Source organism: Crinia signifera, chromosome 7, assembly GCF_055691185.1.
Source record: "Crinia signifera chromosome 7, ASM5569118v1, whole genome shotgun sequence".
NCBI lineage: Eukaryota > Metazoa > Chordata > Amphibia > Anura > Myobatrachidae > Crinia > Crinia signifera.
This window is the reverse complement of record NC_139223.1, coordinates 193,235,926-193,260,918: the sequence shown is the minus strand read 5'-3', so window position 1 is coordinate 193,260,918 and position 24,993 is coordinate 193,235,926. Positions and strand designations below refer to the sequence as shown.

The 24,993-nt window shown below is 44.4% G+C and overlaps 2 protein-coding genes across 5 annotated transcripts in view; one reads left to right on the top strand and one right to left on the bottom strand.

Moving 5' to 3' along the window:
- Positions 1–140: 140 nt before the first annotated feature.
- SCRN3 (secernin 3) lies at positions 141–19,626 on the top strand. Of its 2 annotated transcripts, none has more exons than XM_083154774.1 (8): positions 141–296; positions 6,246–6,415; positions 7,649–7,830; positions 7,913–8,112; positions 9,449–9,661; positions 16,231–16,393; positions 17,203–17,392; positions 18,097–19,626. In XM_083154774.1, exons 1-8 carry the CDS (start codon positions 293–295, stop codon positions 18,244–18,246), a joined length of 1,272 nt encoding a protein of 423 aa, XP_083010900.1. In that variant the 5' UTR covers positions 141–292; the 3' UTR covers positions 18,247–19,626. The 2 variants fall into 2 exon arrangements, with proteins under 2 accessions (XP_083010900.1, XP_083010901.1); XM_083154775.1 differs by having other exon boundaries at positions 151–284.
- The window catches only part of GPR155 (G protein-coupled receptor 155), a 52,391-nt gene continuing 46,899 nt past the window's right edge, over positions 19,502–24,993 (bottom strand). For 2 of the 3 annotated variants that reach the window (XM_083154769.1, XM_083154768.1), the window contains one exon: positions 19,502–23,726. In XM_083154769.1, the coding sequence (XP_083010895.1) occupies positions 23,513–23,726 (214 nt within the window). In that variant the 3' untranslated portion in view covers positions 19,502–23,512. Of the gene's footprint in view, positions 23,780–24,993 lie in introns of all 3 variants that reach the window. The other variant, XM_083154770.1, reaches the window with a different exon arrangement.

The following is a 24,993-nucleotide window of genomic DNA, read 5'->3' as shown; positions in this document are numbered from 1 at the left end:
CTCCAGAAACATGGCGCTACTGCACTTCCTGAGGGAGGAATTTCGGAGACCTTTTAATTTTTTTAATTGCAGAAGCCCAGTTTAACAAACGCGACTGGTTTATACGTGTTGCATAGCAGTCAATAAGACGCTACTGGTTGGCAGCTGTTCTTCTGACAGTCACAATATGGTGATACTGACATAAGCGTCTATTACCCAGAGTTCTGTTCTGCTCCCAATACCTAGTTGGAACTTGGAAAGGAGGATAACTCCAGTCAGTCAGTGACGCAGGCTCTTCTGTGCAGGTCTTCCAATGAGTGAGAATCTCTGTATTGTTCATGTTCAATTGAAAGCTTAATATTTTAGGGAATTGAAGGTTGTTCAGGTCGTGGTGATATATATATATATATATATATATATATATATATATATATATATATATATATATGTGTGTGTGTGCATCACCTGCGTAGTTGCTATATCAAATATCCAGGGAAGTTCCCAAGTTTAAACGCATTGGATAATCAGCAAAGTGTCTATTGAAATTAATTTTAAACCTTGGCAGACATACTGTTGCGCAGTGGACAGTATTACTGTATGCTGTGAATGCTAATAAATTGATGTGTCAAGTTTTGGAGACCTAATGTATGACGTGGAGAAGTTTCCTGAACCAACCAATCAGCTTCTGTCATTTTACAGGCTGTGCTGGAAATGTATACAGATAGAGCTTCCAGCGGTTGCTCTTAGGAATTCTCCCACTTTCTCCAAGATTTGCTATATCTCCCCCCCACAACAACCAGTGACATCGGTGAGACTATCTGTCCAGTACCTTAGAGATGTATCAAACATTCTAAAGGATTACAGGTGGAGTTGTCCATAGCACTAGATCAGTGGTAGCCAACCCTAGCCCTCGAGAGCTACCAACAGTTCACATTTTCCAGACAACCTAGCTGCTGCACTCATTAATCACTGACACATTTTAAAAGATACACAGATGGAGCTAATTAGCTCACTTGTGATTCTGTGAGGAGACCTTCAAAACATGCACTGTTGGTAGCTCTCGAGGACTAGGGTTGGCTACCCCAGCACTAGATTCTAGGGGGTGAATTTACCAAGATGTGAGTTCTGTTGAAGATAGCCCATAGCAACCAATTGGAGACCTTTTTACTGTCGACCTTGCCATTGTCAACCTAATGCTTGTGTCGAATCTCCAGCCCTGTTTGCTTATTTCATGTGGCAATCTAAGCCATGTCGACCTTCAATGGTGTAATGGTCGTGTCGTCATGTCGACTTAATGACCGTATTCCCACATACAAAAGGAGTGGTGAGCACATTTAAGTGGCCACTTGTTAAAGTTTGAGCTAACAAGCCATTGGCTTTTATTAGATATTCTGCTCATTTATTTAGAATAATATAGCAATTCCAAGTACCAATATTTATTTACTTTTCAGCTTTTAATAAAGCTGCATAAACGGCATTGACCCGGTAATTTGAAACTTTTTTAAAAAATGGGTCAGACAGCCTTAACCCCTTTCACACCGCATAGCTTAAACTGTATATTACCCGTTTAAGTGCGTCTGAAAGGGGTATTACCGTTTCATTGCCGTTTTTTACCATCACTTTTTTTAAACGTGTAGGATTCGGCTTTTAACACATTTCAAAATACCGGTATTCTGTAACCGGTAAATTGACAATGGAGCTTTCACATTGCAGCTGTCCCGGTTTTAAAACGGTAAAAAAAACCTGGCAATATACCATGTTAAAGCTGCAATGTGAAAGGGGTATAAATGTTCCCATTGTGTTTTCATTAACCCCTTACCGACGCAGCATGTTTTTGCCTTCCTGACAGAGGCCTTTTTTTCAAATCTGACAGGTATCACTTAAGTGGGGATAACTTTTTTTTGCTTTTACTTATCCCAGTGATTTTGAGATTGTTTTCCCGTGACACATTGTACTTTAAGTTAGTGATAAATTTTGGTCGATACAGTTTTTTTTTTTTGCGTGAAAAATACCAAAATGTCGTAAAAAAAATGAACATTTTGCAATTTGCAAAATGTTACATTTTCTGCTTGTGAGACAAATAATCATACCACTCAAAATAGTTAATAACTAACAAAGACCATATCTAAACTTTATTATTACATCATTATTTCAACTTTCTTTTATTTTTTTTGGACGCTAGGGGGCAGCAGAGTCTAAATTTTACACAACACAGTAAACGCTGCTTTTGGCTGTTCACGTTTGAACAGCCAATCGCAGCGATCGCCCATGGCGGGGGGCATCGCTGCCCCCCCCCTGGGCAATGAGGGAAGATGTCTGCTGTCAGGGGCAGCAGACATCGTCCCTCTGTCACCGCGTCTCTAGACGCGGTGACAGTTACAAGTCATGACGTACATTTATGCCATGTGTCGGGAAGTACATCCCGACCATGACGTAAATGTACGTCAAATGTCGGGAAGGGGTTAATGCAACAATTGTGGGCACTGTGTCTAGTTATACCATCCAGGTGGTCTCATTAAACATAATAGTGAATATCCATTTGTTACAAGGCGCAGATAGAACAATACAAACCTGTGTAGTATACGGACATCTGATATTACGGAACACTTCAGATTTAAATAGATGTTTACTGACGCTCATCAATTTGCTTTTGTCTAAAATTTATTTCACAATTACACTCTATTTTCGATGTATTAAACACCTAAACACATTAGTTGTCCCTTTGATACATAGTAATATTATGCTATTGTAAAGCGCAACAGAATCTGCTGCACTATATAAGAAACTAAATAAATAAATATTGGCGCACTGATTACAATTCAATTGATTTTGATTAGATACAGCCTCTATTGTTATGCAGTGCCATACTTCGCCACCAGGTGGCAGAGAACACAAATTTCATGTGAGTTTCCAATACTGCTGTAGTTCTTATTGACTGACTGTGATTCAGGTGCACAGTGTGTTACATTGTCTAAAGTATGTGACAATTCTGATGAAAAAATATCTTCCACACGATGTAACCCAGAAATCTGACCTGTAAATTGGCTGAAGAATGGGTGGGTGAAGATGGGTTTATGAAAAGCTTCTTTGCTAAGCCTAGTCCTTTTTTTATACAGTGACATAAGTCTAAGGAATTGCTGACATTACATTTATACAGCTGAATGGGACAGCACAGTAGACTGGCATCTATTGATGTGGGTGGCTTGTTGGGAAGTCCTGAGCTTAGAGCTGCACTGAATTGAAAAAAATATTGGGGTACATTTCTCTAAACCGATATACAGGACTGTATAAAAGGGTACTGTAACCATATAAAAAGTAGTGTAACCAAAGAAATAATCAGAATTCCTTTTACATTTTGTACTCCAGTCCAAATTCCCAACATCATTGGATTTGATAGGACAGTTATCAAACCAGTGAAGTTGGTGCAGTAACAGGAGCCGGCCACAGACAGGAGTGTGGGAGATGGGGCAGATGGTACAGCTACGGTACTGTAACTGCACTACAGCATATTTGCCTTCTTTTGAAAATTAGTTTCAGGGAGATTATAGTTGGTATTAGAATTTTGCAATGCACCCCATTGACGGGGCGTGCAATGCTCCTCCCAAAGGGTGTGGCTAGTTCCAAATATCAAGAGATTGTGAACGGGGCCCCTAGAATCATGGGTGTGTATTGCTCAGGGCAGGAATTTTGGGTCCCGGAACTAATTTCCAATCCGAGCCCCCTCCTCACTTGAATTACCGCAACCCGGCTCCTGCTCCCCATCTCCTCTTCAGCTGAGCTGTAGCCCGGAGGTCCCGGAGCGCATGCTTCTTCAATTAAGGATGCTGGCAGCCAATTAAAATGCAGCAACAGCTGGTGAGCCAATCAGCATACCAGCAGCCGCTCTGATTGTCTGCTGGTACACAAGCTCTGATTGGCTCAAAAGCCAGTGTAGCCTTTTAATTGGCTGCCGGTGTCCTGGGTTGAATGAGCCTGTGCTATGGGACCTGCTTTGTTCAGCACACTGAGCGCAAACCAGTGAAGGCAGTCGGGGATTTCGGGGGGCAAAATGAGCTGCCAGGGCCCGGGACAGCTGTATCCACAGCACCCCCCTATTGGCAGCCCTGGTACTTCTACATCTGAGAGGAATCTTTTAAAATGACTTCTATCCAAATGTAGATGAGCCCCAAAGCACTTGCTACAGTGCTGGGAAATGGTGCTGATGATTCAATGTAAATGTATCTATCTCTTATTCCTTTTTTCCCAAAAATATAACAGTGTAATGTGTGCTAGGTGACATGAGGGATATTGCTAGACTAATGAGGGAGAGAGGGAGATTGCTGGTATGTCAGGGAGTCTCATGCAGAATGCAGGAAGAGAGGTAACTATGATGTAACAGTGTAATGTGGGCTAGGTGACATGAGGGAGATTGCTAGAGTAATGAGGGAGAGAGGGAGATTGCTGCTATGTCAGGGAGTCTCCTGCAGAATGCAGGAGGGGAGGTAACTATGATGTAACAGTGTAATGTGTGCTAGGTGACATGAGGGAGATTGCTAGAGTAATGAGGGAGAGAGGGAGATTGCTGCTATGTCAGGGAGTCTCCTGCAGAATGCAGGAGGGGAGGTAACTATGATGTAACAGTGTAATATGGGCTAGGTGACATGAGGGAAATTGCTGCTATGTCAGGGAGTCTCCTGCAGAATGCAGGAGGGGAGGTAACTATGATGTGACAGTGTAATGTGGGCTAGGTGACATGAGGGAGATTTCTAGACTAATGAGGGAGAGAGAGAGATTGCTGCTATGTCAGGGAGTCTCCTGCAGAATGCAGGAGGGGAGGTAACTATGATGTAACAGTGTAATGTGGGCTAGGTGACAGGAGGGAGATTACTAGACTAATGAGGGTGAGAGGGAGATTGCTGCTATGTCAGGGAGTCTCCTGCAGAATGCAGGAGGGGAGGTAACTATGATGTAACAGTGTAATGTGGGCTAGGTGACATGAGGGAGATTGCTAGACTAATGAGGGAGAGAGAGAGATTGCTGCTATGTCAGGGAGTCTCCTGCAGAATGCAGGAGGGGAGATAACTATGATGTAACAGTGTAATGTGCGCTAGGTGACATGAGGGAGATTGCTAGACTAATGTGGGAGAGAGGGAGATTGCTGCTATGTCAGGGAGTCTCATGCAGAATGCAGGAGGGGAGGTAACTATGATGTAACAGTGTAATGTGGGCTAGGTGACATGAGGGAGATTGCTAGACTAATGAGGGAGAGAGAGAGATTGCTGCTATGTCAGGGAGTCTCCTGCAGAATGCAGGAGGGGAGGTAACTATGATGTAACAGTGTAATGTGGGCTAGGTGACATGAGGGAGATTACTAGACTAATGAGGGTGAGAGGGAGATTGCTGCTATGTCAGGGAGTCTCCTGCAGAATGCAGGAGGGGAGGTAACTATGATGTAACAGTGTAATGTGGGCTAGGTGACATGAGGGAGATTACTAGACTAATGAGGGAAATGAGGGAGAGAGGGAGATTGCTGCTATGTCAGGGAGTCTCCTGCAGAATGCCGGAGGGGAGGTAACTATGATGTAACAGTGTAATGTGGGCTAGGTGAAATGAGGGAGATTGCTAGACTAATGAGGGAGATTGCTGCTATGTCAGGGAGTCTCCTGCAGAATGCAGGAGGGTAGGTAACTATGATGTAACAGTGTAATGTGGGCTAGGTGACATGGGGGGGATTGGTAGACTAATGAGGGAGAGAGGGAGATTGCTGCTATGTCAGGGAGTCTCCTGCAGAATGCAGGAGGGGAGGTAACTATGATGTAACAGTGTAATGTGGGCTAGGTGACATGAGGGAGATTGCTGCTATGTCAGGGAGTCTCCTGCAGAATGCAGGAGGGTAGGTAACTATGATGTGACAGTGTAATGTGGGCTAGGTGACATGAGGGAGATTGCTAGACTAATGAGGGAGAGAGGAAATTGCTGCTATGACAGGGAGTCTCCTGCAGAATGCAGGAGGGTAGGCAGCTATGCACTACAGATATGCTGCAAATGGTTACAGATAGTATACAGGATACATTTGCAAAATCTATGATTATTTAGCAATTTTAACCCCTTTAAAAATATTTATACAGTAGGTGATATCTCACTTTATATTAGTGCTTCATTAGTGAAATTACCTATTTTATTGTGTATAAGTCTTCAGTCATGTACAATAGGATGACACTTCTTATAGAAACTTGCTTGTTTTCTACCTATACATGAAACCGCTACTGACGTAATCTTATTTGCAGGTTGCGGTGTCAGTATGGAACCCTGCTCGTGTGACACCTTCGTTGCTCTACCTCCTGCAACAGTTGGTAACAGAGTTATATTCGGGAAGAACTCCGACCGGCCCAGTGATGAAGTGCAGGAGATTGTGTACTTCCCAGGACAGACTTATCAGCCAGGATCCAAACTTCAGGTAGACGTGTAAAGCATCATACACAAGCATTAAACTGATCTGGCCAGGGGAAGTTTTATGGTTAAAAATGACAAACTCTCATTTAAATATGATTCTCTGCACATTTTGCTTCTGTTGTTCCCTTTAACTTGTGTATTGGATGGCAGTCCTCTATAGAGGTAAGCGTCTTTTAGCCAGATCCGAGATGATGTATAATGCAGCAGTTACATAAATCACCCCTACTAGTTTGTACAATATCCCATACTTGCTTATACTTACATAATATACACCTGGGTTATTCTCTTTAAACAATATACTCAAAGGAATGTATAACTGCCACTCACTATGGAGTGCATTCATCCGGTGTTCCAACTGACGGAACGTCCCGACTGTTGGAATCCCGGGCCGTCTTCGTGTCTTCAGACTGTAAATCGACAGCTGAAATTCAATGTTCCGGCTGTCAAGCGTCGGAGGATTGGCGAAAACGATACGACAATCCACGGCCGTTTCTGACAATACAGGCTCGCCTCCACAGGGAGACAGGTCTAGGGCAGATGAGTCCGGGCCGGGATTGAGGGGTAGATGTACGAAGCAGTGATAAGGGAGGAGAAGTGATAAAGTGGCTGATCACCGGCCAATCATTTTCTAACTGTCCCTTTTTAAACCCAGCCTGTGACTCGCCAGTCAGGAGCTGATTGGCCGGTGATAAATTATCAGGCACTTTATCACTTCTCCGCCCTTATCACTGCTTCATACATCTACCCCTGAATACCTTAACTGCTGCTATTTCCCGTCGGAAATATCGGGAGGGATTGAACACCTCCTATAAAAACATTTCAAATAAATTCTGACTTGTACCATGTGCAGCCGAGATATCCCGGTCCAGTTTCAATTTGTCCTTGCTTCTCTGCTGTGGGGAGGAGTTATAACTAGGACAGCCAATCACAAGTCTGCATGGATAGGCTGTGGTAATAAGTATAAAGCTACATGTTTTTGTTTTTTTTTGCTTTACTTACAAAACTGATTCAGGTCCTGTATCTGCAAACTATAAGTATATCTGTTCAGCGTACAAGTATGAATCGGCCCCCATTTTTCACCGTTGATGTAATTTTGCCCATTTCACGTAAAGCTCTGAATCAGGTCCTGTACGTTATAAATGAATAATTCCAGAAACACCACGTTAACGCGATCACCGCTTTCTTCTGTTACCTCAGTAAGCCTCGCTGGCTGACATTTATGTCACTTTCTGTGTAGTGCACCTACATTGAGATTGACCAGGCCGAGAAGACACACCCAGTGATCCTAAGTCGCCCCTCCTGGTTATGGGGCGCTGAGATGGGAGCCAATGACTCGGGTGTGTGCATTGGGAACGAAGCCGTGTGGGGAAAGGAGGACATAGACGAGGATGAAGCCCTCCTGGGAATGGACCTTGTAAGGTTGTGAAGCTGGTATGGTTTGATCTATAAACCCCAAGCAATAAATGTTGGATCCTGGTGATTTCATGCGTGTTTCCTGTAGGCTCGGTTTGGAGAGAGCAGAGACAGCTGAGGGAGCGGTGGACGTCATTGTGAGCTTGCTAGAACAATATGGACAGGGGGGAAACTGCATGGAGAGCCCGATGTCATTTACGTACCACAACAGTTTCCTCATAGCAGACAGGAAGGAAGCGTGGATACTGGAGACGGCGGGCCAGTACTGGGCTGCTGAGAAAGTCGATGGTAATTTTACCCCATCGACCCTTAACGACTGTAGGGTTACCTCAGGGCTTTGTAGCTCTTCCGTTCTTTTACCAGGAGGCAGTGGGCCTGACGCAGTTGAAAATATTTTGGGTCCGATTCAGACCTGTTAGTTCAGGTCTGAATTCCACCTCATGACCGATGGTGGGTGGTTTGCGCATGCCGAGCCATTCGATCTGGACAGGGAGGTCTGGGGGTGGCAGCGGAGACACGCCCAGTGTTTTATGGGCGTTCTCCTGTCTGGTTGGGTTGGACGGCTGACGTCATGTGACTTCAGTACCCGCCCCGTTTTCTGTCAGAAATGAAAGTCAATATAGACTGATTTTTTTTTTTTTTTCTAAAAGAAAAAAAAAGATAATTCAATGGTCAGCGACCATCAAATGCTTTTTGACCTGTGCAGCTGCATGCAAGAGGATGTGTAGACGTATGCATCCCCTCACATGCAAATGCAGGGATTTGTGCAATGGGGTGCTTTCCTGTTCGCACATTTGCAGCCTGGCGGACAGGTCTGAATGAGGCCCATTGTGAGCGTGTTACTGAAGAGAAACCAGCCTAGAAAGTATGTTCCCACATATTCAGACCTGTACCAGCCATCAACTTGAGTGGGTATTTGCAGCATCCCTACACACTGGCCCTTATTCAGATCTGATCGCAGTACAAATTTGTTCTCTAATTGGGCAAAACCATGCGCACTGCAGGTGGGGCAGATGTAACATGTATAGAAAGAGTTAGATTTGGGTGAGTCATTTTGTTTCTGTGCAAAGTAAATACTGGCTGCATTATTTTTACACTGCAATTTAGATTTCAGTTTCAACACACTTCACCCAAATTTAACTCTCTCTGCAGATGTTACATCTGCCCCACCTGCAGTGCACATGGTTTTTGCCCATTATGAGCATTTGTACTGCGATCAGATCTGAATAAGGGCCAAAGTGCTAAAGATATGCCTCACGTCAGGTGAATACAGTGTGCTGATCGGAATAAGACCTATTCGCATGTACGTACCCCTCCTGAGATTTGCCTATTTGAGGACGACCATTCCACTTCCCCAGTCATAAGTGTAGACCAGGGGTGGCCAACTCCAGTCCTCGGGAGCTACCAACAGTATCTTACCGCTGTCGCTGGTTACAAGTAATAGAGTAGGCGGCATTGCCATAATCATTCCATATCCACAAAATGGCCGCCACTGCTGTATGGTGGTAACACTGCCTCTCATGTAAACTGATGTGTACAATTTGAAATGTCACTAAAGCATAGAGGTGTAGCAACATCCGGAAAACCGTGAGCTGAAATAGTAACTGGATGTCTCTCCTAACAGAAGGCATAAAGAACATATCCAACAACCTGTCTGTCACCACCAGGATTGACCGAGAACACCCAGGAATGAGGGACTATGCTGAAACTAAAGGCTGGTGGGATGGCAAAAAAGAATTTAATTTTGCGGCTGCATATTCCTATTTCAACCCTTCTAGATCTTCATCTTCTGGAGACAGGTTTTGTGAAGGATATAAACTGCTCAGCAAACGTAAAGGTGGGTTTTGTATTAATTTTTAACATTCTTTAGTTTTATTTTAATATATAGCTTTGAAATCTAGTCTGCTACCTACCTCTGTGTTTGTGTGAGAGACATTTGTAGTTTCACACACTGCCTGCAGATGGCAGTGTTTCGTTTACACACAGACACTAGACATATATATCCCTTATCATGAGCTTATCCCAGTTGTCCTGTGCAATATAGGGACTTTCTTCCAATTACCATGAAAAAGTCTTTAGTTTGCTTGTCCATGTGATCCACAACCAAAGTTCTCCTTCAGATAAGTGATTAGAGAAATGTATTAGCCTATGGGCTACTGTATTTAAGATTTTTGTTTTTGGGAGAGGGACCCTGCTGTTCCCTCTCTTTGTCCCCTTACTGGCACATCTGTAGCACACACGTGTATATCTTGCATGGTGGGACCTGGCAGTCATTGGCACGTGCTAATGCTGGAGCTGGAGTGTGCATCATCAGCAACATGGTCTCTGGCCGACAGTTAGATTTGGTTGTTGTGACCTGTCGGAGTTGGCAAAATCGTTTAAAATGTTGTTCAATGTGAACCCAGCTTTAGGAGGAACAATTAATGAATAGTGTAGTCTTAATGTAGAAGTACAGTAGTTTGGACTGTAAATGAGGGATGGTCATTGTCATCGATGGCAATAATGCAACCGGCCATTGATGGTGGCATACTATGCAATGGATGACCATCAATGTTTTTACCTATTGATGGTCATCCATTTTCTTTGACTGATTGGCCTCTGGGCCAATCAAAACACAGGGATGGGGCTTGACGGGTGGAGCTATGCTGGTCCTTAGAAAAAAAAAGAAAAATATAACTATTTGTTTATGCTTTAAATCGAAGGAGGGAAACTGATTTCAAATCATTGATAGTCATCCCTACTTTAAACTGTTTTTTTTAAGATATATTTACAAAGCAGTAGCTTGGACCTTAAAATGTATAGCTGCACCAATAATAATTGCAAAACGTACCTGACTTTGCATCTCCTTATTAATGTAAACTTAAATTTTTAGGTCAAAAACTGCTTGGAAAACATCTCCTGCACACTCTAACGTGCACTTTGTTTTTAAGGTATATCCACAGGGTCATGTGTTTTTCTTTAATGACTCTTACACATTAGCATCACATTTGTAAAGTGTGTAAATGAAGTAGCCGAGGCATCTATATCAGGGCTCGACAAATTTATTTAACCCCTTCCTGACAGAGCCAGTTTTTGCGTTCCTGACAGAGCCCTTTTTTTCAAATCTGACATGTCTCACTTAAGTGGGGATAACTTTTTTTTGCTTTTACTTATCCCAGTGATTTTGAGATTGTTTTCTCGTGACACGTTGTACTTCAAGTTAGTGGTAAATTTTCGTCGATACAGTCTGTGGTTTTTTGTGAAAAATACCAAAATGTCGGAAAAAAATGGAAAATTTTGCGATTTGCAAAATGTTAAATTTTCTGCTTGTGAGACAAATAATCTTACCACTCAAAATAGTGAATAACTAACATAGACCATATGTCTACTTTATGTTGACATCATTATTTCAACTTCCTTTTAATTTTTTGGGACACTAGGAGGCTTACAATATGAATAGCAAATTCTCAAATTTTCAAGAAAATTTCAAACACTGATTTTTTTAGGGACCAGTTCAGTTCTGATGTGACTTTGAGGGACTTGTATGTGAGACACCCCCATAAATGATGCCATTTCAAAAACTGCACCCCTCACAGTATTCAAAACAGCATTTTGGAAGTTTGTTAACCCTTTAGCTGTTTCACAGGAATTAAAACAAAGTGTAGGTGAAATTTCAAAATTTCTTTTTTTTTGCAGAGTTTCAATTTTAATACATTTTTCTAACGAATACAGTAGATTTTACTAGAGAAATGTGACTAAAAATTGATTCCCCCAATTCTTTTGTTTTCATAAATATCCTATATGTGGCCCTAGTGTGCACGGTGACCAAACCACAGGCTTCATAATAGAAGGAGCACCTACTTGATTTTGGAGCCTCCTTTTTATGAGATTATTTTTTAGGCACCATGTAGGTTTCTAGGCACCATAAGATGCTAAAAGTTAGGAACCCCCCCACAAGTGACCCCATTTTGCAAACTACACCCCTCAGGGAATTCATCTAGGGGTATAGTGTACATTTCAAACCCCCAGGGGTTTCACCAATTTTGATACAACTGGGCTGTGAAAATGAAAAAAATTTATTTTTCATTTTCACAGCTCAGTTGTATCAAAATTGGTTAAACCCCTGGGGGTTTGAAATGTACACTATACCCCCTGATGAATTCCCTGAAGGGTGTAGTTTGCAAAATGGGGTCACTTGTGGGGGGGGTTCCACTGTATAGGTGCTTCAGGGGTCATTCAACCAGAATCTGTGCTGCAAAATCCAAAAATCACTCCTTCCCTTCTGAGTCCTGCCATGCACCCAACTGGTATTTTTTGGTCACATGTGAGGCATTGCCGTACTCGGGAGAAATTGTGGCACAGATTTTGGGGTGCTTTGTCTCCTTCATTCCTTGTGAAAATGAAAAATTTTGAGCCAGATCTGCATTTTTGTGTAAAAAATGTAATTTTTCATTTGCACAGCCCAGTTGTATCAAAATTGGTGAAACCCCTGGGGGTTTTAAATGTACGCTATACCCCTAGATGAATTCCCTGAGGGGTGTAGTTTGCAAAATGGGGTGACTTGTGGGGGGGTTCCACTGTATTGGTGCTTCGGGGGTCTTGCTAATGCGACATAGCACCCACCATTCATTCCACCAGAATCTGTGCTGCAAAATCCAAATATCGCTCCTTCCCTGCTGAGTCCTGCCATGCACCCAAATGGTATTTTTTGGTCACATGTGAGGCATTGCCGTACTCGGGAGAAATTGGGGCACAGATTTTGGGGTGCTTTGTCTCCTTCATTCCTTGTGAAAATGAAAAATTTTGAGCCAGAACTGCATTTTTGTGTAAAAAAATGTAATTTTTCATTTTCACAGCCCAGTTGTACCACAATTGGTGAAACCCCTGGGGGTTTTAAATGTACGCTATACCCCTAGATGAATTCCCTGAGGGGTGTAGTTTGCAAAATGGGGTCACTTGTGGGGGGGTTCCACTGTATTGGTGCTTCGGGGGTCTTGCTAAAGCGACATAGCACCCACCAAAATTCCACCAGAATCCGAGCTGCAAAATCCAAATATCACTTCTTCCCTTCTGAGTCCTGCCATTTTTTGGTCACACATGAAGCATTGCCGTACTCGGGAGAAATTGGGGCACAGATTTTGGGGTGCTTTTTCTCCTTCGTACCTTATGAAAATGAAAAATTTGGAGCCAGAACTGCATTTTTGTGTAAAAAAATGTAATTTTTCATTTTCACTGCCCAGTTGTATCAAAGTTGGTGAAACCCCTGGGGGTTTGAAATGTACACTTTACCCCCTGATGAATTCCCTGAAGGGTGTAGTTTGCAAAATGGGGTCTCTTGTGGGGGGGTTCCACTGTATAGGTGCTTCAGGGGTCATTCAACCAGAATCTGTGCTGCAAAATCCAAAAATCACTCCTTCCCTTCTGAGTCCTGCCATGCACCCAACTGGTATTTTTTGGTCACATGTGAGGCATTGCCGTACTCGGGAGAAATTGGGGCACAGATTTTGGGGTGCTTTGTATCCTTCATTCCTTGTGAAAATGAAAAATTTTGAGCCAGATCTGCATTTTTGTGTAAAAAAATGTAATTTTTTACAGAAAAATGCAGTTCTGGCTCAAAATTTTTCATTTTCACAAGGAATGAAGGATACAAAGCACCCCAAAATCTGTGCCCCAATTTCTCCCGAGTACGGCAATGCCTCACATGTGACCAAAAAATACCAGTTGGGTGCATGGCAGGACTCAGAAGGGAAGGAGTGATTTTTGGTGGTGGAATGAATGGTGGGTGCTATGTCGCATTAGCAAGACCCCCGAAGCACCAATACAGTGGAACCCCCCCCACAAGTGACCCCATTTTGGTCCACAGCTTTGGGAGGGGGGCTGGCGCTGCGGCTGGTGGGGGGTTGGGAGGGGTGCTGGCGCTGCGGCAGCCGGGTGGGTGGGAGGGAGGGGGGGCTGCCGGGTGGGATGGGGGGGCTGGCGATCGGTGGTGATCGGTGCTGTACTTAACAGCACCGATCACCACCGATCACTGTGTTACCGAGCGGCTTAGCCGCCGGTAACACAGAAAACGCTGCAATTGGCTGTTCACATTTGAACAGCCAATCGCAGCGATCGCCGACCGGGGCTCAGGGACAGCAGACATCTCCAAACTGTCACCGCGTCTATGGACGCGGTGACAGTTTAAAACCATGACGTATATATACGTCTTCGGTCGGGAAGTACCTCCCGACCATGACGTATATATACGTCTTCGGGCGGGAATATCTATCTGTGTATATATATATATATATATGTGTGTATATATATGTGTATATACACACATATATATATATATATGTGTGTGTGTATATACACACACACATATATATATATATATATATATATATATATATATGTGTGTGTGTGTATATACACACATATATATATATATATATATATATATATATATATATATATATATATATATATATATATAATCATTTCATTTTTTTACATTTTTACAGTCCCTAGTGCTGCTGCTGCTGGCGGGGGGAGGGAGGGAGGGGGGAGGCAGCGCTGCGGCGCATAGCAGAGGGAGGAGAGCGGCTGCCGGGTGCCGGGTAAGCACATAGTGCTGCCGGGTGGGAGGGAGGGGGTGTCCGCGGATCGGTGGTGATCGGTGCTGTACCGATCACCACCGTTTTCTATGTTACCGAGCGGCATAGCCGCCGGTAACACAGAAATAGCTGTGATTGGCTGTTCACATTTGAACAGCCAATCACAGCGATCGCCGACCGGCGGGGGCATCCCTGCCCCCCCCGGGCGGCGAGGGGGGATGTCTGCTGTCAGGGACAGCAGACATCTCCAAACTGTCACCGCGTCTATAGACGCGGTGACAGTTTTAACCCATGACGTACATTTATGCCATGTGTCGGGAAGTACTTCCCGACCATGACGTAAATGTACGTCCAATGTCGGGAAGGGGTTAAAATCCAGGAGCCATAAGGAAAATTTAGGAGCCAGATAAACTAATAAGAGGGACAGTGAGCGGTGAAGGTGCACACACAATTTGCATGTGCAATAATGCCTTTACACGTTCTACCAAACACTGGACTGACAATTACATATAATACCACACGCAGTCATGGTTGGTTATTACATATTATCCCACATAAGTGGAACTTACCCTACATGCTCATTGCTATGGGGTTTGATCCTTGATGCCAGTGGTTGCATCAAGGGGTTGCTTCGGCAAGAAGCAAGGAAAGACCTGCATGCCGATGGGGGACTTTTGGTAGTTGGTGGAGCCCCTGCATGAGAACTTGAAGTAGGTAGTCACTGGTCTGACAGGAGGGGGAGGCAGGGGTCAGGCACCGCGCTGCCGCTGCTCTGACAATAGAGGGAGGAGCGGGTCAGGAACTGCGGGCGGCTGGTTTTATAGGAGGGGGAGGCTTTGACCGTCCACGCTGCCGCTCCTCTGATAGGAGGGGGAGGCGGGGGTCAGGTGCTGCGGGCGGCTGGTGTGACAGGAGGGCGACACTGTGCCCGGCCACGCTACCGCTGGTGTGAAAGGCGGGGGAGGTGGGGGTCGGGCACCGCGCTGCCACTGCGCTGCGCAGGAGGAGTCGGGGATCAGGTGTAACTGAAGAGGGAGACTACCTGGCCATGCTGCCGCTGGTGTGACAGCAGGGGGAGGCGGGGGTCGAGCACCGCGCTGCCGCTGCGCTGAACGGGAGGGGAAGGCGGGGGTCAGACACTGCGGTCAGACCGGCTGGTATAACAGGAGGGGGGAGGGGGGAGACAGGGGTCAGGCACTGGTCTGTGTGACAGGAGGAGGAGAGTCCTGGCAGAGTTTATTCTGTCATGAGCGCTGGCAGCAGCCTCTGGTGTCTTTGCTATCAGACACGTAAGCATCGGGTCCCCGTGGTGGGGGTTATCATATCAGCACTCCAGGAGAATTTGCAGCAGCCTCTGGTGCCCCTGTCATCGGACATGTAAGCAGCGGCCCCGTGGTTATACTGTTAGCTATAACATCCAGCGCCGCAGTAGCCACTAGCCAGCAGAGCCGCGCACAACTCACCCGGCTGCTGCTGTATCAGAGAGAGCACACACACAGCCGGTCCGCAGCACGAATATTTGAAAAGTCAAGACGGCTCCCGAGCCAATCAGAAACTACCACTGTAGCTCCATGCTCAAGTTTTAAATAGCCGCGCTGCAGACCTGCTCTGATACAGCAGCAGCGGGGTGAGTTGTGCACCGCTCTGCCGGCTGCTGCTGCGCCGGATGTTATAGCTAACAGTATATAATCCTCCATGGGGCCCGCTACTGTCATTAATTCAAGTCCCTCTGCCCTGAAAGTACTGCAAAACTGGTCGCCAGGATGCAAATTCTGGTCGCCATGGCGACCGGGTTTTGTCGAGCCCTGATCTATATTAACATTTGTTTTAGGAGACTTAACAGCTGAAAGTATGATGGAAATCCTCTCCGACAAGAAAAGTGGGATTAACATGGAAGGAGGGTTTATGACGACTGGAAGCATGGTGTCCATTCTGCCACAGGATCCTAACCTGCCACGCTGCCACTTCTTCACTGGAACACCTGACCCCTCCAGGTAGGCCTGCAGGACATGGACTGGAACTTAGCCTTTGGGAAACTACTATCGTCCCAGGGCTGCCATCAGGAATTTTGGGGTCTGGACTCATTTACAGTCCGGGCCCCAGGCCCCTCCCTCACTTGACTTACCGTAACCTCCTGCTCCCCCCCACCTCCCCTTCCGCTGAGCTGCAGCCCGGAGGTCCCGGAATGCAGGATTCTTTAACTCAGGATGCCGGCGGCCAGATAAAATGCAGCACTGGCTGGTGAGCCAATCAAAGCTCACGTACCGGCAGCTGCTCTGATTGACTGCCGGTACACAAGCTCTGATTGGCTCAAAAGCCGGTGCAGCATTTTAATTGGCCACCGGTGTCCTGGGTTGAATAAGCCTGCACTCCGGGATTTGCTTTGTTCAGCGCGCTGAGTGGAGCCAGTCGGGGGGGTTGGCGGTGGGCAAAATGAGCTGCCCAGGACAGATGTACCCACAGCACCCCCTATTGGTGGCCCTGATTGGTACTCATATATACTAGGATCATTTACACAATACCAGCTTGCCAGTCATACTGCACATAACCCCATAGAACACCATGATTATACTGTATGACGTGGCTGTTGGTTTGTTCTATAAAAGCCTATTCTAGTACTTAGCAACATTATGGATTAGTGTTCCCTTATTCATAACCAGCATAGGACATCAGGTGATAGGGGTTTGATGCATTTGGTTATTTAAGTGGGGGGGATATCCCATTCTTTTAATGCAAACTATGTTAAAGCTCTTTAAAAAAAAAAAAAAAGTGTCTTTTCTTTACAATATTGTTTTCTTCCTAGATCTGTGTTTAAGCCGTTCGTCTTTATGCCCCAGATTCAGCCGTTTGTAAGAACCGCCTCCCCCTCGTTTGGCTCCGATGATCCTGTCAAACTCCAGCCAAGATTTCAAACAAAGCCTGACAGGAGGCACGAGCTGTACACCAAACATGAAAAGGCTCTGAGGGTCATAGAATCCTCATCATCATCACAGGTAAAAATAACTACTAGAATGTGTCTGAGGCTTTGCTGCGAAAAAAATAAAATAATTTGAATTGTTTGATCTGAAAAAATTTGTTCTTACCCTTTTATGGAGAAGAGAAAATAACTAAGGTTTTTTTTTTTTTAATCAAAGCTTGGAGATCAAGTGGAGAGATTAACGACCAACCAATCAGCTACTAACTTCTTTCAAACCCTTTCTGTAACCTGACCAATGGGAGCCACTTATGGGTATTTTTTCACTGAACCTTAAGCTCCATACACACAGATCAATTTGATCGCTGAGTGATTTTGACTGAATAACGCTCAGCGACCAAATCACTGAGTGTTCCCTTTCCGTCAACGACCAGCAATGGTCGCTGATGAAAATAGTTACTGAAGGATATGGTTGCTCAGCAACCATATCCCAGGCGATATAGGCTAAAATCACCCCATGTGTATGGGACTTTAGAGACAGATGGCAAAACTGTGGCAAAGCATGATGGGACTTGTAGTTTCACAACAGCTGGAGGGCCACAGTTTGGACATGCCTGTTTTAAAATGTAATTATATACAGGGTTTTAAAATGTGTTTTAAAATGTGTCAGCGAGTAATGAGTGTACCTGCCGGGTGACCCAGAAAACATGAACTGTTGGGGGTACTTGAGGACCAGGTTTGGGAATTACTGATCTACACTTAGACATATGCACTTTATTACAGGGCACTGAGCTGCTGAAGCAGATGAAGAATTTGGAAAAGCGGAAGCTTGAAGAGATGGAATCCATCTTAAAGGCTGGAAATAATGACAGCTCTGCACTGACCGCACTGTTCCCAAATTGTGTGGAAGAAGAACTAACACTGTACGAGTAACTTAGTCGCCACGTGTTACATTACCAGCCTTGGTTTGCCGTGAAACATGTTCCTAGGATGGCATGAAACTGGCTTTTGCAGACTATAACTGCATTAAGTGCTATCAGCAATCCCCCCTTAGGACATTTCATCATCACCTGCCACCCAGTGGAACAGAATCTAAGGGAGGTAGCAGTGGGATATTTAATTCTTGCCTACATAGGAGAGTATGGTTTTAGTTTCATATAGAGATACACTGCCCACAATCCTCCATCCCCAGTTTAATAGCAGCCTTACGTGATTACTGTGGTTAATGTTTAGGATGAGTACAGTTTGGCTTCTACCACGGCCATGCGGGTATTACTTCAGGTTAAATGTTGCTGTTTAAAGTAGTTCTCAGCTAGTGCAGCGTTGTACAACAAATAGGTTCTCCTATGACCATTACCTGAAGCGGGAAACTCCTAACTGTTTCCAGCTCACTGCTCCAAGTGGTTACAGTCTGTTCTAGTCTTGCTCTAGATCACTGCTCCAAGTGGTTACAGTCTGTTCTAGTCTTGCTCTAGATCACTGCTCCAAGTGGTTACAGTGTGTTCTAGTCTTGCTCTAGATCACTGCTCCAAGTGGTTACAGGTTGTTCTAGTCTTGCTCTAGAACACTGCTCCAAGTGGTTACAGTCTGTTCTAGTCTTGATCTAGATCACTGCTCCAAGTGGTTACAGTCTGTTCTAGTCTTGCTCTAGATCACTGCTCCAAGTGGTTACAGTCTGTTCTAGTCTTGCTCTAGAACACTGCTCCAAGTGGTTACAGTCTGTTCTAGTCTTGCTCTAGATCACTGCTCCAAGTGGTTAGTCTGTTCTAGTCTTGCTCTAGATCACTGCTCCAAGTGGTTACAGTCTGTTCTAGTCTTGCTCTAGAACACTGCTCCAAGTGGTTACAGTCTGTTCTAGTCTTGCTCTAGAACACTGCTCCAAGTGGTTACAGTCTGTTCTAGTCTTGCTCTAGATCACTGCTCCAAGTGGTTACAGTGTGTTCTAGTATTGCTCTAGAACACTGCACCAAGTGGTTACAGGTTGTTCTAGTCTTGTTCCAGCTCACTGCTCCAATTGGCTACTGTGTGTCCCTGCTAATATCATTACTCTGTAAAACCTAGTTCTTTATCCTGCCAATTATTTGGCAGTTCTGGTGTATATGATTGCAATTTACCAAATATATCATTTGACCATAAGACCTCAATTACACAAATTGAAAATAAATGAATAAAAATGGTGAGGCAGTAATTAAATTATCTGCTAATTTATTTCAAAGAAAATGCAAATAAAATCCAATTGTACATCAATGTAAGAAAGACGGACCCACAAGCTAAATGTCATTTTGTGTCATATAATAAATGTGAACATTGTAATTGTCTTGTCAGTTGTTGTTTTTTTTCCCCCCAGTTGAACTATCTTCCATACAAAGAAATAGATGCTGCGCTCTTATCAAATTATTGGGATAATATTTTCATTCATCATCTCTGAATAGATGATTCCTTCAGCAGAGATTCAGCTAAGCGAACCATGCGTCAACTAAGCGAACCACTCGTCTTATTCCTCCTGCTAGCAGAGTTATCTAAGCAAGTTATCTAAGCAAGCCACTCGTCTTATTCCTCCTGCTAGCAGAGTCATCTAAGCGAGCCACTCGTCTTATTCCTCCTGCTAGCAGTCATCTAAGTGAGCCACTCGTCTTAATCCTCCTGCTAGCAGAGTTATCTAAGCGAGCCACTCGTCTTATTCCTCCTGCTAGCAGAGTCATCTAAGCGAGCCACTCGTCTTATTCCTCCTGCTAGCAGTCATCTAAGCGAGCCACTCGTCTTAATCCTCCTGCTAGCAGAGTCAACTAAGCGAGCCACTCGTCTTATTCCTCCTGCTAGCAGAGTCATCTAAGCGAACCACTCGTCTTATTCCTCCTGCTAGCAGAGTCATCTAAGCGAACCACTCGTCTTATTCCTCCTGCTAGCAGAGTCATCTAAGCGAGCCACATGTCATGCTGGCAGAACGTCAGATCAGCGAGCCATGCTTATTCCTTCTGGTAGGAAAACGTCAGCTAAGCATCACCTAAGTGAGACATGCGTCAGCTGAGCAAGCCATGTGTCTTATTCACCCTGCTAGCAGATAGTCAGCTCAGTGAACTATGCGTCAGCTAAGCGCGGGTCTTAGCCCTTCAGCTAGCAATACGCCAGCTAAGCGAACCACAGGTCCTGTATTTCCTGCTAGTAGAACGTCTGCTCAATGAACCATACGTCAGCTAAGCGCGCATCTTATTCCTTCAGCTAGCAGAACGCCAGCTAAGCGAGCCACACGTCTTATTCCGTCAGCTTACAGAATACCAGCTAAGCGGGCCACGCGTCTTATTCCGTCAGCTTACAGAATACCAGCTAAGCGGGCCACGCGTCTTATTCCGTCAGCTTACAGAATACCAGCTAAGCGGGCCACGCGTCTTATTCAGTCAGCTTACAGAATACCAGCTAAGCGGGCCACGCGTCTTATTCAGTCAGCTTACAGAATACCAGCTAAGTGGGCCACGCTTCTTATGCCGTCAGCTAACAGAATACCAGCTAAGCGGGCCACGCGTCTTATTCCGTGAGCTAAGCGAGCCACGCGTCTTATTCCGTGAGCTAAGCGGGCCACGCGTCTTATTCCGTGAGCTAAGCGAGCCACGCGTCTTATTCCGTCAGCTAAGCGAGCCATGGTTAACAATCTACACTGAGAAACATTGTAAAACTGTAGCTCTACCAAATGTCAATTAAGTAGTTTTCCACATAAGATTAAGAAAATGTAAATACTGTGCAACTTCAGCCATTAACAGCCAGAATTCAAGGTAAAACATAATAAATATTATACAATTAAATAAACAGTCAAGTTAATTGCTCGCTCAAAACATCATTTTAGAATCACTGGCTTTGCACAAGCATGACATTTAAGAATACTTTCTAAAAGCTTGTATAGCAGCACTATTCGTGATTCTAAAATAATAAGTGTGCCCATTCAACGGTGTAGTATGAGGGGTAACATAATGAAGCAGCAGGGATATGGAGGAGTGAAGAGAAACTGGTTATTGCTTACTATTTGGCAGGTGTTAGGGATGTTCTCTAGAGCAGTCCTGGCCAACCAACGGCTCTCCAGCTGTCTTATCATGCTTTACCAGCTGATCGGTGAGAGGGTGATCTCATACTAGAGAGCCACAGGTTGGTCAGACCTAGTCTAGAGGCTTATTTGCAGTACAATACTAAGGTTAGCTAGATTACCCGTTATCACAGAGACCGTAAATGTTATACATACTCACAAGAAATGAATACAAGGATAGAACATGCTGAGTTCTAGGTGCATCCAAACCTATGCACGTGTTCTGTGGTGAAGAGCGGGTTTCTAGTATGGGATTACTAACCTGAATCCATCTAATGGACCTGCACAATGGCGAAGCCTAAATAGCTGATTAAACCACAAAATATATCCGGGGAGGCAACTCTCCTCTGTATGGCACAACGTGCCAAAATAAAAAAAACTTTAAAACAGACATGGGTATCTGAAATGGTGAATTCTATACAGAACCAGTGTGCTGTATTACCTTGTACACGCCATCTTGTACAAGACATGAACCCTATCATTTAATTTTACAGAGATACGGTTTTAACTTTCTAGCTTGTTATGCTGTTTTTTCGCTATGTCTTTATCTCATGAGACAGGACGGGTTTTTTTGTTCACTGTCTTGGGATAGGATAGGAGATATAGGATTATATTTAATTAATGTCGAAACTGCCGAAAAGACAGCAGCCTTTACCATGAATAGGTTGAAATGAGTTACGATCTATTCAATGGTAGTTTGTTTTTTTTCCCGGCAAAACAATGTTCCGAACTTGGCCATGTGAGAGCATGAATCAGCGGCCAGATCAGACATCCGGCTTTGGCCACTGCACTGAATAATAGATGCCGGATCCAATCAGTCAAAAGAATTTCGGAATGGATCATGCGTCCATTGAATATACTCCATAATGTCTATTGAACTATGACCAATGGAGAGAACACAGTAGGACAGTGTTCAGAGCCAGGGCAAGACATATAGAACAACTCTGTCCAAATTATGATATGTAATAAAAACCAAACACTGCTCCTCACCTCTATATGTCACTAGTTGGCAGCCGACTGAGGGGTAGATTTATTAAGCTTGGTGAAGTGATACTGTGTCTGGTTTTTATCACCGGCCAATCAGCTGCTACCTGTCATTTTTCAAACCAAGCCTGTAACTTCACAGTTAGGAGCTGATTGGCCGGTGATAATGGCCGGTGATAAAAACCAGACACTTTATCACTTCACCGAGCTTAATAACTCTGCCCCTGAGTCCTGCTCGGGTGTGCTCCCAGCAGCTCTGTTAGTTACATGCTGGTAATTAGTGTTAATTAAAGCAGGAAGCTAGAAAGAAAAATCTATTTAGGGGCAAATTCATAAAGAAATTCAAGTAATGCGGCAGAACCCCCTCCTACAAGTACTACAAAATACTAATAAAGGATTCTTCAGAAATTTCTGCTGTGTAATGAACGTACGGTCACACACACACGCGGGCGCTTCAGCCGGGAAACCATTTATATATTACATTATACGGATAAAAGCTTCATCAAAACCTAACTTTGAGATCAGCCTTCGGTCTACAAATGATTTGCGTCATTTAAAAAGTTGCTCGTGGCAGCGCATCTACAAAAACCTTCTGTCCGATTCACATTGGATTACTGTAAAACTCCACGCAACGTCAATCAGTAAGCTCCAAAACACATCTAGAAATATATGCTAGCCAACATAAATTATGCATAAAGTGCAAACAACGTGGAGTCTGGTAACGAGCGTGCGGCATTTTGTCAGTGTTTGACTACAGCAACAAAACACGAGGCCTGAGTGGTTATTTTATACTCAAAGAAAAACTAAAAAAAAAGTAAACGTAAAAAAAGTAAATTCTACTGCATGGCACAGATTGCTTATATGGCTTACTACAGGCAACAGTAAGTAAATGGGTTTCTGGATAATAATTTGACACGTTAGAATAAGTCCCATATTAGGAGCTCAGTGATCAGATTAAACAACATCCTGTAAAGTCATAAAAAAAAAAAAAAAAGAATCTTCCATGTAATGGTTTTGCATAGGCAGATACACAACCCTCGGGAACCACCGTGTCCACGATGGCGCCATACATGCAAGAAAGAGGGAATCTTATCATCTGACTGCTGGGAAGCACCACGCAAGATTCCAAGTATCTCATCTGCGCTAGGGGTTGTCGCTCGGCGTTTTCAGCATACGGTAGTAGAGCTTCTCATCGCGAAATTCGAATTCATCTGTGATGTGCTGGATGACTCCTCCTTTCAGCAGTCTCTCGCCATAATTTACAGCTTCCCCACGCTCTGGCGCCAGCCCCACCTGTACAAGCCAGCTCACCAAGTCGGAGCCCCAGAAAATTCCTGCGGAAGTCCTGGCACCACACCTGTATGTCAAAGGAAGGATTCACCGCTATGTTCAGTAAGTCTTGTACCAGCGCTGTGTATTTGGCAGCAGGTAAAGAAAAACAGAAGAAAAACAGGACAGCGTGATAGGTTAGGAGAGTCTATTACAGTGTTACGGAATATAATAAGTTGGTGGAGTGATGGATTCGGTCCTCCCCCACCCAAGCGACAGAAGCCTTTTCCTAAAATAATAGGTTCTGTATAGACTGAAAATAAATGGGGCTGCGTTACTGGACTGAGATTACTACGGCAGGGAAGAAGAATTCAGCAGATATTTACCACCTGTATTACCTGACTAGGCCCGATTCTCCTGCGTATATGACACTTCATTATTTTAGGTACAAATAGTTATATGCAACTTTGAGATGAATTGGGGGAAATTTACTAAAGGAAATTTGTAAAAAAAAATAGGTGTATTTTGTATTTAGAAATACACTTATTTTTGACATTTACTATCCCAAAATTACAGCAATTCGTATTTGTATTGATGTGCTATCAATATGAATACGAATTGCCGTATTTTCGGGATAGTAAATGTAAAAAATAAGTGTATTTCTAAATACAAAATACACCTATTTTTTTTTTACAAATTTCGGTACTTGTTTCCTAGCACGGCCACAATCGCGGGCATCGTGTGTCATTTTTAGTGGTATACGACGCGACCGACGCGATGCCCCCGATTTTCCCATTGAAATGCATTGAAAATAGTAAAAATCGCGTCGGTCGCGTCGTATGCGGCTAAAAAACCCTTAAATGGTCCAGACGCGATGCCCACGATTTCCCCATAGGAAACAATGTTAAATGGCTCAATGTACCCGCGATGCCCCCGATTTCTCATAGGGAACAATGTTAAATACCTCAATTTCACCAAATCATCATAGAGAACAATGGTAAATGGGCCAGAAAGCCCCCAAAACACCCCAGAACAGTGAAATGTCCCCCCAAAAGTACTTTCCGCCACCCCACGATCAACGTGAACCCGAAGCGTGGCGAGCGCAGCGGTACGCGTCCTCCGACCTTTTCATACCCCCACTATCCATGTCGGCGTGGAGTTGAGAATAGAATAGTGTGGCGAGCGTAGCGAGCCACCGAGCCCGAAGCGTGGCGAGCGCAGCGAGGGGACGCGGATACCTTCACAGGTAAACGCGTCCCTTCGTGGGCTTCACAGGTATCCGCTGCGCTCGCCACGCTTCGGGCTCGGTGGCGAGCTGCGCTCGCCACACTATTATATTCTCAACTCTACGCCGA

What these genes read in the sequence shown, in the direction of transcription:
- SCRN3 (XM_083154774.1), top strand. An exon ending in AGCCAGGATCCAAACTTCAG is followed by an intron (nt 6,416 to 7,648) that starts GTAGACGTGTAA and finishes CTTTCTGTGTAG; the next exon opens with TGCACCTACATTGAGATTGA. An exon ending in CTGGGAATGGACCTTGTAAG is followed by an intron (nt 7,831 to 7,912) that starts GTTGTGAAGCTG and finishes TGTTTCCTGTAG; the next exon opens with GCTCGGTTTGGAGAGAGCAG.